The 17,785-nt window shown below is 47.1% G+C and overlaps 1 protein-coding gene across 1 annotated transcript in view; it reads left to right on the forward strand.

Annotated features, from left to right (window-relative positions):
- Positions 1-17,785, forward strand: part of LOC126523488 (sphingomyelin phosphodiesterase-like) — a 124,248-nt gene that overhangs the window by 99,471 nt on the left and 6,992 nt on the right. The window contains exons 11-12 of the mRNA XM_050172093.3: positions 2,212-2,416; positions 5,588-5,778. Of these exons, the coding sequence (XP_050028050.2) occupies positions 2,212-2,416; positions 5,588-5,778 (396 nt within the window). The remainder of the gene's footprint in view (positions 1-2,211; positions 2,417-5,587; positions 5,779-17,785) is intronic.

A 17,785-nucleotide genomic window follows, 5' to 3' on the forward strand; every position in this document is an offset into this window, starting at 1 on the left:
CATATTAGCCATAGTCGTATGTACTTGCGATCAGCATTTCTTTTTTCATCAGAAAGTCTTAATTAATCACTTTTATTTATCGAACTTTTTAATTATTGCTTGAATCGCAAACATATCAGTTACCAAGTTGTAAGGCACTTCAAATAACTTGCGAATGAAGCATTTGTTTAGTGCTCAGCTTTCTCTTGTTGGTTTTTCCGAGAAAAAACAAAAGCGTGCGAAACGTCTAAAATACAAAATAGATACGCACTAGAGCGCCGCTACTCAAGCGCTCCCAAGCGAATAGCCACGGATACACGGCTTTACTCGTGGCGGCAGCTCGATACAACGATTCACGCTATGTGATGGTCGCGGCATCGAGATAACACGCCGCTGACGCATTGATAAGCGTAGCGGAGCCTTGTACGATGCGGCGATAAGAGAGTGCAGCCTTATATCTTTCAATTGTTGCTTGTAGGCGCTTGAATAGCGGCGTGCGAGTGCGCATCTATTTCGTTTTTCGCGTATTTCACCGGATTTCGCTTTTTCATAGAGAAAACAACCAGGACCACTTTAGCACCAAATAAATGCTTGATTCGGAGGTTACTTAAGGTGCCCTACAACTTTATAATTGATATGTTTGCGATTCAAGCAATAATTAAACAGTTCACTAATTAAAAGTAATTTATCAAGTAATACTTCGTAATTAAAGAAATACTGGCCGTAAGCACATACGACTACGGCTACTATGCAGTCGGCGCGATTTGTCTAGAGCTCTTGGGTACCTTTAAAATCTTGGTGCAAGTTTGCTGGGACACCCTGTATAGAGTCAGCAGCTAAAGGACTTGCAGTCCCGCCTAAGCAGAAATGATGCGTCGTGGTAGCAGAAAAAAAGTTAGTGACGTTTCGCTGCCTGAACGTGGATGACGCGCGAGGGCATGGGTGCTATAGTGCACACGACGCTATCGGCCCTCTGTGCGCCCTGACCCTTACGGTGTCCGCATCATAGATCGTATTGTCACGTGGTAGTGACGGTTGAGCACACAGCAATAAAACTGTGAATGGCAAAACTAACTTTATTGGGCGAACCTGTGCCCAGAAAAACGGGCTACACTCAATACTCAGCGAAAACGGCGAACACAGTCGGCGATCGTCGAAAATCTGATCAGCGAGTCAAGCGGGTCGGTTTTGATAGATCAGTCGTCGAAAATTCCATAGTAATCGCGGGGACCCGCGTGCCTTCCACAAAGTTCTACGCCAATCGCGTCGCGCATGCGTGCAACCAGATTACACAAGGTTCGTCGACAACAGATAGCGGATAGAAGCATCGATAACATTCTCGAAACTTCCGATACATGTAGACGCGTCCTGCGCGGAGCGATAACATTTCGTAGACGGTGAAAGCGCTCACTCGTAAAAGATAAAGGAGTTCACGTGTGAATATTCGAGACGGGGCTCGAGCGGCCACGCCGGACGCAGCAGCCGCCGGAATAGAACGCCCCGTTGTGAAAATTGACTGCGGACAGTCGCTGTCAAAACGGTGGCTTGAGGAATCGTGGCAGCAGCAGAAGGCGCAGTGACCTTCGTGCTGTCCATCGCGCTTCAACGGAAACTCGGTGGTGAGAACAAAGCGTACGCAAAGCTACCAGCCGTCGGTCCACCTAGACTGTGCGCCCAACGCGGATCGCTTTAAATATTAAGCGCGCGCGACCGTGCGCGGCCGGAATACAACGATCCCGCTCCAGCCCCTCCCCTGGTACCACGGTGCAATGCATGCGACGGAATACGGCGCGCTTCCTCCTCCAGCGCACGCGAGATTGAGCCGCCATCGTGGGCTCACCGCCGCTCGCTTTCACTTGCACACACAGCGCGCGGCGTGCGAGGACGACGTTACCACGAGACGAACCAACTATGGGTGCATCGCAAAGAAAACGAGTAGCAACTGCCAGAGGAGGTCAACCCAGCTTACCACCCTCCTCCGCAATTCGTTCAACATTCCCCAAGTTGGCGATATACTTTGCCGCGCGCCGAGCACGCTCCTTCGTACTATTCCTGGCGCTTGATTTCCTTCACCTCCAGGCGCCTTTTTCGTTCGCTTGCTTCGCTGCCTCAGACAAACACCGCCGACTTGAAGAGCTGGCCGGTTACGCTTGCGCGTAAAATGTCAGCTTGCTTGGCACGTGGGGGAATAATAGTACAGGGCACACCCGCGCGTCTCGTGTTCGCGTGCAGGTACGAGTCGACGGTGCGGGCCCAGTTTTTCGGGCACACGCACAAAGATGAACTGGAGCTCTTCTACGAGCCTGCCCGTGAGCACTACCGGGGAAGGAGGCCGTTCTCAGTAGCCTACGTCGCGCCCAGCACCACCACGTTCAACTCGGGTCACCCCGCCTACCGCGTGTACGTCGTCGACGGAAACTACGCCAACAGCACGTGGGTAGGTACCACCTAAATTCGATAAAAGCACAGTCATGGCCCATACAGATTAGCAAAATTAAATAAAAATGTTCGCAGTATCCCTCGAATGAGAACCTGAAAGGAACGAGCAGCAGTGATTGCCGAAGGGAGAGAGTGGGAGTCGCGCTGGGAAGGTGTCAACCGATTAATATAACTTCAGATTAAGAGCTTCAGTGGTGGCACGAAAATATGCCGTTTCATTGACGTGAAGGTCCCCGTCTCTCTCTGTCGTCCTCAATAAATAACATGCATAGCGAGGTTAAGAACCGAGTAACCGGTGTCGCGATATTTATGAAAACACTGTGAAAGTGCAGTAAAACTTCACTCTAATGAACATAGGGAAACATTGTTCGTTTACTTTGGGACCTCTTAACAGAAGCCGCATCTAAGCAGAAACCATATATACGAAGTAAATCAGGTTTCACTTCTATGTTTTTCGCATACTAAGTGAAACATGATTTACTCTTGCTATAATTGAACGAGTACTGGCGCGCAATTTCAATCTAGATTTTCCTGCGGTATGTGAAGATCCTAGATCTAGAAACACTGGCAAAACACCAGCAAGCCTCACAGAATCCTAAATAAATAAATATTAGAGCTTTTCTACAGCCGGTTTCGTTTCCCATGAGAAGCGACCGTGTCATGATGCCATGACACTGAGGATGGTTATGTGGAAACAGGACATCATGATTTATCGATAATCACCCCAGCTGGTTTGATCGTCCGCTACACAGCTGCATCGGGCGTCACATAGAGCATCGGAGGTCACCGAGCGAGCCAGAGCGAGTGCCAAACGTCGCGATTTCCTGCTCCCACGTGACCACCTTTTGCATCGTGACCTCATCACGCGGTCACTTCCTGGGAAACGCAACCATAACTGGCTGTAGAAAATCTCCTATAATAAACTACTTAGGGTGCTTTAAGGCTTTCAGTATTTTTATCCGATTTCAACGCAAGGTCCCGGACCAAGGGCCGGAAATATCCCGTCGGTACTGCTTTTAAGGCCAATTCGATTAACATCCTAGAGTATTCGGATCAAGTGATTCTTTTGTTTATCTGTCGTGCTTTCAAGAATTGACTGAACATTCCGAGATTTTTTAACGCGTAGGAGCTGGAGTCGTCGAACCGTGCTTGCGGTAGGCAACTTGACGAGATGTCTTTATACCGGCGCGATCTTGTCGCGAACGAGTTCTTACAAAACAAGTGGCTGCCCTTAGTGCCCTACGCTGACTTTACTCAGGTGAAACATTTTTCAAAGGCTTTAAAGGACTTCGCACAAAGGAAACTTCGTTTAAGTAAGCATGTAAGTTCTAGGGACACCTAGCACCTAACAGGGTAACAGATCTAAAATCAAATTAAACGTTAAATTGTTTTACGTGCCAAAACCAGGACACTATTATGAGGTACGACATGGTGGAGCACGTACTCCGGAATAATTTCGACCTCCTGGAGTTCTTTAGCCTACGCATATAAAGCTTAGCACGCAACCGTTCTTGCATTTCGCCCCCGCCGAAATGTGGCCGTCCTCACCGAGACCGACCCCAAGACCTCGAGCTCACCGGCACAAACGTCGCGGCCACTGAGCAACATCGTTGGGTAAAGCATTTCTCCACGAATGAGCACCTTGAAGGTGTCTATACAAGCAGTCTTAAGGACCCAGCACATCTATGAAAGCATGTTGCTTGAACTAGAACGAAAAAAAAAATTATTCGCAAGCCGGGCTCTTTTTTGACGTGAAATGTCTTTTAAAGCTGGTCCACTAAATTGGGAGCGAGCACGTTTGCAAACTTAGACCGTCAGACTCATCCCCCCCCCCCCCCCCTCCACTATTTGTAACAATAAGGTAGGCGTGTAAGCATTAAAATGCATTGCGTAAATTCAACTTGCGTACTATTTGGTTACGCTATTTCAGTGCCCTATTGCCGATACATCGCCGATACATCGTCTGCCGCAAGCAAATTACCTTTCACGTACACCGCGGCAACTGCGTCTTTGATATAACCTACTCAATTTTTTTTTCGGTAGCTTGTGGTTGCACACTATCCGAATATTCAAAGAAACAGTCCATATCTAAAGTAATAAACCGCGGAGGATTCGAACTCGGGCTGCAGCGGGAACTCGCACCGTGTATTCGCTGCACCACCCAGCAGGCACGCTGGTGTTTTTTCAGGTTTTCGTGTCTGTACATGGAATTTGTCTGGCAACTTGCTTCAAGTCTACTTCGCACTACTTTCCAAGTCCCACCAATGTTCCCAGATAAAAAAGCTCCTCTAAAGCTCGAGCAAGGTAACAAAAATTAGCACAAGCGGCATATTATTACGATTGTTAATTGGCTCTACTAATGCAGCAATAATTAAATGTAGAAACTTGACTGGGCCTGCGGCACGTGAATCTAATAAATTTGTCACACCAAAAAAGACTGTATTGCCAACGTTACGCAAGCGAGCACATTATACCACATTTACCTCTTATCAAAACGCTAATTTTGTCAAAAATATTCCTACAGTGGATGGAAGTATGGCAATGTTTCCGGTATCTCAGGACAACCATTGGTCGCACTCGACCCCTTTGTTATGAACACAAAAATAGCTTTCAAGTCTTGCGAGCATCTTTACGACTATACTATATGGACGCGCTTTTTAGAAGGTTGCACACAAAGCACCCTCCCTATGGTGTACACAAAGCGGGCAAAATCTGTAAATAAAGTTAGACATATTCAGTATTGTATATGGCTATGAAGTTTGTTTTCTGTACTGAGAGTTGCTGACACTTCGCGTTGCTTGACTACTTAAGAAAGTTTAAGCGAATGCTGTAGGATACTTTTGTTGAGGCTGTCTGACAATAATGAATTCTTGGCAATGAAGTGTTCTTCGAGGAAAAACAAAGGAGCAAGAGAGTTACATGAACAGCGAACGGCATCTACAGCGCAGTCACAAAATAAGATATTCATGTCTTCTCCGCATCCATCTTGCAACCAGAGCGTGCTAGGATGAATATGATCATGGGTTAAACACGTGCGTGGCAGCTGACACTGGTCAAGGCCCTTAGAAGAGTTGTAAATAGAGCTGAACGACATTTCGCCTTAAAGCGGACAACTGTGGGCCACATTGCCGTAGGCCGTTTCCAATAACACAAGCTGTAATTGGCGCAGGCTGTGTTGGACCACGAGACGTACTTGATGAACCTGACCGAGGCAAACGTGGACCCCCCACGAGAGCCTCGCTGGCATCTGGAGTACGCGGCAAAGGCGGAGTTCGGCATGCAGTCCCTGGAGCCAGCCGAATGGGATGACCTGCTAAACAAAATGGAACTCGACGACAAGCTGTTCGACAAGTTCTACAGGTACGTCTACATTGCACAAGGCACTGTATTTTTCGCGACGGAAAATGGCACTACAAAAAAAAAAACTTAAAAAAAATGCTCGAACGGTAGATGACAGCACGACCATCAACGCGGCATTGGCTACTGCCAGGTGTTTTAATGCGAAGCATTCTGGACGAGCTAAACCAACACCTCCCAAAATGGTTCTAGGAGGCGTTAGTTGAAACCAGTTTTTTTTCGCACGGGTATACGACCCCTTTCGAGTAACACGGCAACGCTCGACAATTGTGGCTGCCGTTAAATTTCGCGACATCTACGAGCCCCCATCTAAATTTTGAATAAGGAACCCGTACACCCGTATCGCTTCTGTCGGTCTGTTTGAGTAAGCGTATCCATGTCAGCATACATAACGATCAATTTGCTTAGAAAAATACAGCGAAACGTGTACAGCGCGAGAGTAGGCTGCTCCAAGTGACACTGAGCATACGCCCATGTATGTGCCGATGCATACATTGTCAGAATGACCCATATAATACAGGTGTCGAAAGAGCGGTGACCGTTCGCTGCAGAACGCTCTTACGATTCCGAACTATTCTCTGCAAAACCAAGCATGCTTCGCATTGCTTAGGTTTTAGCTGTAGTTGAGACTACTGTTTCTTTGGCTACACAGAAATAATAAAAAAGAACGCATGTAGCAGAAAGCAGAATTTAATCGTAGAGCAAGATAACTAGAATGGGCGGACATAGCTGCGCGGGAAACAGAAGCGCATAATCACTTGATGAACAGTTTTTCGCTAATTACGTTTCTAGGTAATTACATCAGGGCACGTACAGCAGTAACTGAGGTGCTAGCGCAATTTTCGAATTCAACCGGTGTGTTAGCAATACGTATTGAATTGGAACGAATTCTCAGGATGACGCTAGCTTCAGGATATATCATCCCAAGCTATAGAACGAAATGCACTGAAGGTCCAGTTGTACTTGTGCTTCAATGCATCTTACCAGGTTTTGGTAATGAACTGGAGGAAAAGGGCGCATTTATTGCGAGTCTCACGGGTTCATATAACCAAAGTGGTGCCTATCTCGAAAACCTGAGAACTCACGGCCTACATATCGTAAATTTAATATGTGGCATAAGGTAATTCAAGCTGAACCATATTTTTTTAATAAGACCGTTATGCACTTCGCTCTATTGGGAAGTAATGACGACTTTCCGGGCAACGCATTTAGAGGACTAGAACTGTGCCCGCTGCACTACGTAATTTGTAAAAATAATGTATAGAAAAATAAAAAAAGTGGGGTGGAGCTGACAGTCCAAATAGCTATATAGAAAAAGAATGTAAATGTGTTGCGCTCAGATTACATCAGTGGTTAGAGTAATCATGGGTGTAACAGTCGCGCCAATTGCGCCATTTGGATAAAAATTGTGTATTTCTGCGCCAAAAGCGTGAAATTTGTTAAAAATTGCGCCACACTGCGCCAAAATGCCCCGACCATCAACAAATGTTGTGAGTCGCGTAGCCGGTATTTCAAACCCATGTCTCGTTTTTATCTTTCTTCGCAAGCGACGACCACGGTCAAGGCTGTGTAGCACGAAATAGATGCGCGTACGAGGCCCATTCAACTCGGAGCCCACGCCGAGCAATGCACCGTATTTTCATTTTTGCGCGAATTGATCAAATTATATATAACGCGTTCTCAAAAATGTGCATTTTGCGATTGACGGCAGTTGTACTTTGAGCGCCGTATTCTACGGCTTCGCTTCCGCAGCTGGTGCGGCCCAACACGGCACCTTCGACGCTTGCTTTGCCCGGAGCCGGGAGCGGTGGATGGCGGTGGCCCGCTTGCGTGCGGGACACTTGAACTCTCCACCGGTGCGGGCGTTGCGGAAAGCTTGTCGCTAGTGCACTCGTGCCTTTTAAAAAGAAAGAGGGCGTTCTCGTAAATTCCGCAAGTGGCCAGATAATAGTTGCGTGCAGTGCACTGCCACACGCACGCATCACTGCAGCTAACTACGTTGTACTTGCGATGTCTGAGCAAAACTTTTCCCCAAAGTTTGTCTGTTGCAACCGTTAGTCCGATATAACCGTTTCCGGTGAAAGTGGAATAGGTTGAATAATAGTATTGCCAGACAAAAAAGTTAGTGAGAATTTTGAGAAAAGTGAGTGAGAGTGAATGAGGCCATGGGCCGAGGATAGCTTCCTCCTACCGTGATTGCCTGCCAGCGCTGGCTAGGAACCTTTCCAACGTCCTTCGCTCCGTCATATAGACCGGGCAATCACACAGTATGTGTTCCAGCGTTTCAGGCGTCTGGCAGCCTGCATAGCGTTGCTCACTAGTACAGATAAAATTATCAACTCAGATGTGGAGCAAAAAGGGCATCAACAAGGTAGGCGTTGGGTCCTAATAAGGTAGAATAAAGTAAACAGAGACTCTTAACGTAAGGAGGTGCATGCCTTCAGCAGAAACAAAGGAAATGTTGAAAAAAGCGAAGCATTGATTTTAGGTTAATGTCTCCTGCACTAGTCATGTATAAGCTGCTAGTTAGCTTATAGTCATATGTTAGAGCAGTTCGACCTAGTCCTCGATGAATCTAGTGTAGCGAGCTGCTGCGCAGGTGGAAGAGTTGTCTGGTATCAAATGAAGCTTATTTTAATTCGGTCAACATACAGAAAGAACAACTGAGACAAAAATCTACTTTCTAAAACAGCGTGACTAGCTTACAGCCCTGTAGAACATTTCGGAGTGGTAACAGCACTACAGTAAGCAAAAAGGAAAATTTGACGCTTAACAGACAGATGCTATGATAGTGCATGCGCGCTTAAGAATGGAATTGTATAGCGAATACTTAGTTGCAGAAAATTTATAATCAATTATTGCAGTCTGCGCAATAGAAAAATGAAATACAAAGAATTTTTTAAAAATTTTGTTCTCAATGCTATCCAGTAATAAATAGCTAGAACAAATACACTGAATAGAAAGAAAAAAATGTATAATAATCTACTTGTTACGAACACCCACATAACATGAAATGAAACAAGCAGGTACAAAAGTAAAGACCTGACACTGAGGCAGACTGCTTAATAGAAGCAATTACTAAGTAGTCCAAATATATGAGCATAACTATATAACTTGCCGATATCCAGATATGAAAAATTTAACAAGTCGAAATTGTTAAGGTCATAGCAGTTTAGAAGAGAGGGAAGAGAAGCGCTCTTTTCTGGAGTTTAATTGTACTCTCTACCTCCATTTTTCTGCAAGATGTGTGGAATAACTTAAATTCTTAACTCCTAAGTTGACTAAAATTGCAAATTTGTTAGATTCTTCAGAAGGTCCAGGAATAATTTCCTGCGTAATGTATAACTGTATATCTGGTATACTTTACCTATTCCTGAACAGCAGACTAAACGTTAGTAGATGCCACTAAATCCGACTTGAAGTTATGCGTAATACCTTTTTTCTGAAAGTGTATTTGATCAGGATTTACACGAGAGCTAAAGCGGGAGTGATAAAGGAGAAGCTTGATTTCACTTGGAAGCAAGTATCGAAACCCACCAATTACTACTCTCACCTCAGCTAATTTTGCCAGGACATGTCTTACATGGCGATTCCCGCTCATATTTCTGGAAATAATTGTGGCCGAACATAGTGCGAATACTCAGTACCAGGTCTTGATAAAAATTCAAATATTAAATTTTTGTTTCCGAAAATAGCAGCTGTTGTTTTATTTTCATTAACATGCATGACATTTGCTGTTGACCGTAACTCTGGTATTTTTATTGTACGATCACAAGCTGTCACAAGCTCGTAAAATCCTGCCCTGAGAAAGACATAGTGGTATGATCAGCATTGTCACGTAGTAGTGACGGTGAAGAAGGCAGCAAAACTGTGATTAACGAAACCAGGGTTTCATTGGTTGAACTTGCGCTTGCGCCCTCAAAAGCAGACTACACTCAACCGCGACAGCGGCAAACACACTCGGCGATCGCCGAAAATCTGATCAGCGGGTCCAGCGCGTCGGCTTTTATACATCAGTGGTCGAATGTTCCAGAGCAATCGCTGGGACCCGCATGTCTTCCCCATGGCTCTACACCATTCGTGTCGCCCATACATGCAATCAGATTACACAAGGTTCAGTGACAGACAGCGGATGGAATCATCGATAACATTCAAGACACTTCCAACACATGCAATCGCGTCCTGCGCTGTGCGATAACATTTGTTAGGCGGTGACAAGCGGTCACCTGAAAAACATAAACAAGTACACGTGTGAATATGCGATGTTATGGTGAGCTGTCAGCGTTTGGACGACGCAGCTCCGGACACTCGAGCCAGTGAGAAGGAGAGAAGGAAATCCGCGCAAGATCGCAGGGTCCCGTGGATGTCTGCTTTCGAATGACGATCAATAAAATATGTAAGACAAGAAATGCCTCAGGTCTCCCGAGAAGTGGTGACCCGGTCACCGGATGGCAACGCGCCGCCTGCTGATCCCTTCATCTCTTTCCGGGTGACGACAGCAAAAGCCTCTAGTATGGTCCATTCCGTCAGATCATGGACACATCACCACTCAACGACACCTGCTGAATGCCAAGGCATTGGACCCTGTCGTCGCTAATATCAAATTACCGGAGTTGTCGCAATCCGCCTCGAAACTCTCATTTCTGAGCGTCGAACCACTTTCCGATGACACCGCGTAACATCGCAAACTGCAGGGTACGACCACGTCATAGGTGCCCTACCGCTTGCTGTCATTGCCATCGTCAGGGACATTCTGTGCTTTCGCCTCCTGAAAACCCGTATGACACTTTAAAGAGGGAACTCATACGGCGAACAAATGAGACTAAACAACGTAAGCTGCAGAAGCTGCTCAGCTCGGGGGAACTCGGTGGTGGAAAGCCCACAGAGCTTCTGCGTGACATGCGTCATCTCATCGGCAATCACTGCTGCAATGGGAGCGTCGATTCTATTCAAAGTCTTCCGGCAGCGACTGCCTCAGCAGGTGCGGATGATTTTGAGTGTGTCCTCCTCCGAATTCCTCGATTCAGTGGCACACACAGCCGACAAAATTATGGAAGTCGGTACCCAAATACTATCTGCCATCGAGAAACCACGTGCTTCATCACGCGAGAACGCCAGTCCGCGACGACTGCTTGGATCGCCTTCTTGACGCTGACGAGCGACTCGTCCGCAATGTAGACCAGTTTATCGCAGAGCTCAACTTGCTCGGACTTGACCGACGACGTAGCGCTTCACCACATAAACGCCATAGTCCCACATGCGAAATGGCGGCAATTCTTTCTTGCAATGTGTGTTGATACCACCACCTATATGGAGCAAGCGGTTGCCAGAGCCGTCACCCTTGTGCATTTGGTGGAAACGTATGGACCACGGACTGAAGGTGATGAGTGCTTTTGGCCCGATATCAAGCCGCTTATTCCACGTCGCCGACTGTGTCACAGAGGTCTGATATCAGACCGACACTGATTCTAAAGTGTCCGGTATTCCTCCTACGCTGGAGGACCGTTGACGACTGCACACCACGCCACCTGTCACTGCTGTTAACGGATCGGCCATACAGAACTATAGACAGCAGTCTGTCATACTTGAGGTAGGCTTGAGACGCACGTTTAGGGGGATCATTTAATCACCGATGTACCCGTGCCCAATATATGTGCAAATTTTCTTTGGCATTTCAAACTTGTGGTAAACCTCCGACACAACCGTTTCCTGGATTCTGAAACGCACCTAATGCTTCAAGGGCTGACATCACGTTTACTACCCTTGCGTCTGGTGCGAGCTCACGCCAAAGTCTCCCCACCGTGGTCGATGCTTTTGAAGGATTTTCTTATCTGTTCCGAGCTCCTTCTCTGGAAGACCCAATACGTCAGAATATCAGGCATGATATTGTGACTGTAGGAGCGCAAGCTCTAGCACGTCCTCATCGCCTCGCTCCTGCCCGCTACATGATTGCGCAGCAAGAATGTGGTCCATGGTCATCACCGCTACGCATGGGGCCCTAGCCATTACGGGATTAGAGGTTATGCATTGACTACCGCGCTCTTAACAAAGTGACGCTACCGGACCGCTATACCATACCACACGTCCAGGATTTTACCACGTTGCTGCATAGTTGCATCGTATTTATCAAAATAGATTTAGTGAAACCATACCAGCAAATACCTGTCCAGCCTACCGACGTACTGATGACTGATAATAAGAGCATTTGGCAAGTTTGAATACCTACACATATGCCAGTAAGCCTAAGAAACGCTGCACAAATGTTTTAGCGCTTTGTTAACCAAGTCTTTCGTGGTTTGACCTGCTGTTTCGCATACATCGACGATATTTTCGTCTTCAGGACGTCAGAAGTAGATAATGAGTTCCAGCTACATCAGGCTCTTGCCAGACCCCGAAAACATTGACTAGGCATAAACGGACCGAAGAGCGGGTTTGGTGTTTCCGCATTAGACTTCCTTCGTCATCGCGTGGATTGCCGCAGGTTCTTTCCTCCTGCAGCTCGTATGGAAGCCATAATGCAATTTCCACGACCATCAGCTACGAGAAAACTGCGTGAATGCCTTGGCCTTGCCAGCTATTACCGATGCTTCATTCCTCACTGCGCTTCCATGTTGCAGCTACTCAACAAACTCCTGCTCGGTCACACGAAACCGAAGGACAGGCAATGCCTGGACAGACAATGCCGAAATAGCTTTCACCTCCATCAAGGAAGCCTTCACTAATTCGCCATTCCTCGCGCATACAAAGCCCGAACCCCCACGTCAGTCACGGTGGACGCCTCGGACGTCCCCGTCGGAGCAGTACTGCATCAATCGATTGTGGCAATCAGTTGCGTTTTCACGAAAACTATCGCAGGCCGAGCGTAGATGCAGCACTTTCAGTGACGAAATGCGGGCGGCCAACTTAACCGTGAAACATTTCCGCCACTTCTTCGAAGGTCGGGAATTCTACATTCTCACCGGCCACTACCTTCGACCACTACCAACTAGGCTCGCACTCCACGCGAGATCCGCCAGTTTGCCTATATTTTGGAATTCACGAGCAACATCCGACATATAGTTGGTAAGGACAACCACGTTGCTGACGCACTATCCCGAATAAAAGTCAGTGGAACCATCGATAACCGGCCCACCATTGGATTTCGCAGCCATGGCCGCAGCACAGCGACAGGACAAGGAACTTCAGATCCTACGACTGAAAGGCAACTCCATGGAATTCGAAGAAGTGCAACTTCCGAGCTGCGCTATACCCTTGATTTCCCACATTTGTACGGGTTGCCCTCTCCCCTATGTTCCACCGTCATTTTGGCTCAGCGTCTTTGACGCCTTTTGAATTCCTTGTCGCACCCTGGTATCTGTGCTACTCAACCCCTCGTCACTACGCGATACCTGTGGCCAAGCATGAACATTGACGTCCGCCGCTTGACGCGCACTTGTCTCAAGCGCCAGAAAACCGAAGTTCAACGCTACGCAGTGCGTCCGCTCGGTACCTTCACGCCTCCTGATTCCCGCTTCAGTGATGGGCACCTTGACTTAGTCGACCCGTTTCCCCACATCCAAGAACAGCCGATATACATTGACATCCATAGATCGCTTCACGCGATGGCCTGAGGCACTACCACTCAATGATATCACAGGAGAGTCCATCGCGCGCGGCTTCATTGCCGTGTGCATTAGCCTACACGGAATTCCCTCGACTGTCACAACAGATTGAGCTAGTCAATTTGACTCCGCGCTTTTCGATAACTTATCCCGATTGCTTGGTGTCAGCCACATCAAGACGACAGCCTATCACCCAATCTCCAATGGCATGGCTGTGACTTTACCATCAGCTTAAAGCCTCGCTCATGGCGTCACGACAATTCTGGACGGAGCGTCTCCCATTTGTCCTTGTTCTTTGCAGCGCGATGAGGACTGACGCGCTTCGCTCGTCAGCTGAGTGCGTTTTCGGCACCGCCTTAAGGTTTTTTAGAGTTTTTCGAGCCTTCTCTGGTACCAACGTTCGACGCTGGCGACAGTGCCAGTCGCCGCAAGGTTGCCATGAGAGACGTGTATCCTATTCAATCCTGCCAACATACATGGCCATCCTTCATCAGTCGCGCTCTCCATGATTGCACACACTCCTCCGGGGACACGGCGCAGTCCGGCCACCACTACAACCGCCATACAATGGATCCTTGAAGGTCATCAAGCGCTGCCCCAAACACATTGTATTGCCGTTGAATGAGCGCGAGGACGTGTCCATCTCCGGCGTTTATCGACACCGACACCATCATCGTGGACAACAACCGATATACGAACGCCAGGTGCTTCCACTTCACCACTGCGGGACCTACCCATGGCTCTTATGCTCCGTTCCATACATAGCAGTCAACGCTAAAGAAGCTACACAGGAAGTTGTGTCAAGAAACGTTATCACACGGCGCGTTCAGTCCAAGCTTCGCCGCGCGCCATCCGCATTTGCTCGCGCGAGCAGGCACGTGAGGCTCTCCGCTACGGGTTGCAAATACCCCCCCCCCTCCCCCCTAAAAAAAAAAAGAAAAACAGCAATGATCTGAAACAAATCATTAGCAGTGGCATACCACAGCATTTGTTTCTAAGGATTACAACTTGTTTCATTCAATACTGAGCCTCTATAAAAACAGTTGCGCACAATTGCGGTCAAAAACATCGAACTATAGCCAAGTGCGAACGAAGCCACTGCGAGAAGTATCTCTAGCCTCCAGCGTTGACGGCTACGCATGAAATGGATTATACACGGTTTCACCCGCGCGATAACTGCAGCGAGAGAGCGCCCGCAAGAAACTTCCGGTCACGGGCCTTATCAGTCTACTACGCCGAAACACAAAGCGAGTTTTTAAGTAAGTTTTGTATTTGTCTTGAGGTGTAATGTGCATGTTTTGAAATAGAATACATGCGCATTACACCTCAAGACAAATACAAAACATTTTCTTGAACTTAGGGCAAGATTCACTTGTAAAATTCTTCTTATGTAGAGAGGAAATGTTTTCAAAATCTGTGCGCTTAGATTTTAATGCACTCTTGCTAGTAAATATCGCAGCCAGTGCCTTTCTTGCCCGCTATATTTAGCGGGCTACGTCAAAGATCAAAACCGAAAACCGTCCACGGCCTATGTTTGTAAACAGTGAGAGGGTCTATAGACATCGCTCGTTCCCATCCTGGCTCTCTCGCTAGAGACAGAGGGGGGGGGGGGCGCTATGGCAAGCTGTCTACGTTTGTACGATGACGACGAAGTGCCACCTCCGCAGATCCGTGCATTCCAGCGAGAGAGCAGGATCGAACATCTGGGCAAGATCGAAGGGTCCTATGGTTGTCTACGTTCGAGTGACCATAAATAAAACATGTGGGACAAGAAACGCCTCACGTCTCCCGAGGATGTATTTGGCGTCGCAATTAATATTTACAATGTTATAAGGGTAGATGCTAAAGAATATTGGACCTAAGGTACTGCACTGAGGCATTCCGCACAGCACAAATCTCATGCCGGAATAAGAGTTGCTTATCTGTTCGACCTCATGTCTGTTGGATAAATAATAGCCATTAAGTCATAAGCCCTGTCCACTTAAACCATAGCAATTGAATTTCTTTAAGAATATGCTAAGAGATTTATTGGCAATGGGCGCAGGCGAATGTGTAGCAGTCACAAGCGTTCGGCCAAGAACAGGAACCATGACCTCATACCGGTAGCGATGGTGCTGTGGCGAAGGCTGGCTACTCTTCTCCGTCACAATCGCCCTCCACAGAAAAAGGCGCCATCCTGGCGGCTTAAGGCGAAGCCTTCAGGTCGTAGTAGTCGCAGTTGTGCAGGTCATAGTACGGCTTAATGCGAGAGACATGGACAAGTTCGCGGCCGCGATGGCGTAGGACCATCGATGGCGTGAGGGGCTCTACGAAGTAAATGACGGAGGACGTTTACTCCAGTACGCGAAAGGGCCCTAGGTATTTTGCGACAAGTTTTGCGGAGAGGCCGGGTGAGGTAGCGGGTATCCGAAGCAATACGAGACAGCCAGGATAAAAAGTTGGTGCAGAAAGGTCGGCAGGTTGACGGGCTTGCTGCTGCCACTGGTCCTCGGTGGAAAAGGAGCGGGCGAGCTGGCGGCATCCCTCGGCATGAGGAGCAGCTTCAGATAGCGGAGTACTATCTGACGCGTCTGGTGTATATAATTGTAAAGAAGAATAGTAGTCTGCGGGCGCCACAGTACCATCGCTACCGGTATGTGCTCGTGGTTGCTGTGCTACTCTTCTTTGTTACATATATTTTATAATTAACTAAATCAAATGCCTAGGAAAAATTGACATTGATACGCTTTTTGCTCCAGCAGTGCAAGTTCAACTTATCTACTTTGCTGGAAACCAAACTGTTAACGTGTAAGCAATTTACATCTGCATATGAAACTTGAAAATCGAGTATGCAGAACTTTTTCGAAGGCGTTTGAGAACACAGGCGAGCTAGACACCGGTCTATAGCTGGCGAAATGATTTCGGTTAACTTTCAGCTTTTTTGATAAAGCACGGTCACTTTCGCTACTTGCATATTTAAAGGAAAGACTGACTCACATAAATGCTAAAGATATCTGCTAAGACAGCGGTGCGAGTAAGTTTGCAAATAAGTTTGGGCTAGTCATGTATAAGAAAGCTTTGAAGTACAAATAAAAAGTTTGCTGTTTGTATACGAATCTTTTGCTTCTAAGCCTTATGTCCTTGCTTGGTCCTACAAATAATTTTGCAGGCTTCGAGTGACGCTTGTCCCCTGCAAAAGATGCCGAGAGCGAGTAGGGCTATACTAATCCAGGTACAACCAAATAAGGAAAGCCCACTAAGCATCAACAAGACACTCCCTCACCAGAAAAAGAATTGGCCTTCCTGGTGCCGTATTCGGCCAAGCCTTCCCAAATGGCTCATTCAATTACACAATGGGCCTCAGTCCCCAGCAGCTGCCCAACACCTGACCAAGGCAGTGGTCGGACATGTAACGCTGCACAAGGTGCTAAGAATCTCTGGGTCCGGACAGGCCGTTAATAGAAACTTACCCTTGCAACGTTTAACACCCGAACCCTCTCGGGTGACGCTAAGCTTAGGAGGACTCTTTGAAGGACTATCAGACATTGTTTGAGATATCATCGGCCTTAGTGATATTAGGAGAACTGGTGAGGCTTATACAATGCTGAATAACGGACCTGTCCTCTGCTGTAGAGGTCTCCTAGATAAGAAGCAATACGGGGTAGAATCATTATCCACAAGGACATAGCGAGCAACATTCACGAATTCTACAGCATTAATGAGAGGGCAGCTGTAGTCGTAAAGAAACTTAATAAGAGGTATGGATTAAAGGTAGTACAAGAATACGCTCCAACATCCAGTCACGATAATGAGGAAGTAGATCAGTTTTATGAAGATGTTGAATTAGCGATGAGAAAATTGCAAGCTCGGCATACTGTAGTAATGGGCGTCTTCTATGTAAAAGTGGGCGAAAATCAGGCTGGTGAACAAGCAATTGGCAACTACGGCGCCAATTCTAGGAACGATAGAGGAGAGATGCTGGTACAATTAGCAGAAAAAAATAAGCTGCCAATACTGAACACCTTTTTCAGGAAGCACAGCATCAGAAATTGGACTTGGAACAACCCTAATGGTGAAAGAAGAAATGAAATTGACTTCATATTTCCTGCAGATCACAGCATAGTGCACGATGTAGAAGTGGTAGGTAGGGTAAAGTGCAGTGATGAAAGGTTAGTGAGGGCTAGGATTCACCTCAATTTGAAGAGAGAAAGTGCAAAATTGGTCAAGAAGAAAGAGGTCATCCTAGAGGCAGTAAGGGTAATAGCAGAAATATGCAGGCTGGTACATGCAAACAAATATGCCGCCTTAGAAAAGAGAGATGATGATGACATAGAGCTAATGAGTGAAACCGTAACCAGCTTGGCTTCAGACGCAGCAACTGAAGTGGGAGGCAAAGCACCAAGGCAACCAGTAGGCAAGCTCTCCTAACT

Source organism: Dermacentor andersoni, chromosome 6 (assembly GCF_023375885.2).
Source record: "Dermacentor andersoni chromosome 6, qqDerAnde1_hic_scaffold, whole genome shotgun sequence".
Classification (NCBI taxonomy): Eukaryota; Metazoa; Arthropoda; class Arachnida; order Ixodida; family Ixodidae; genus Dermacentor; species Dermacentor andersoni.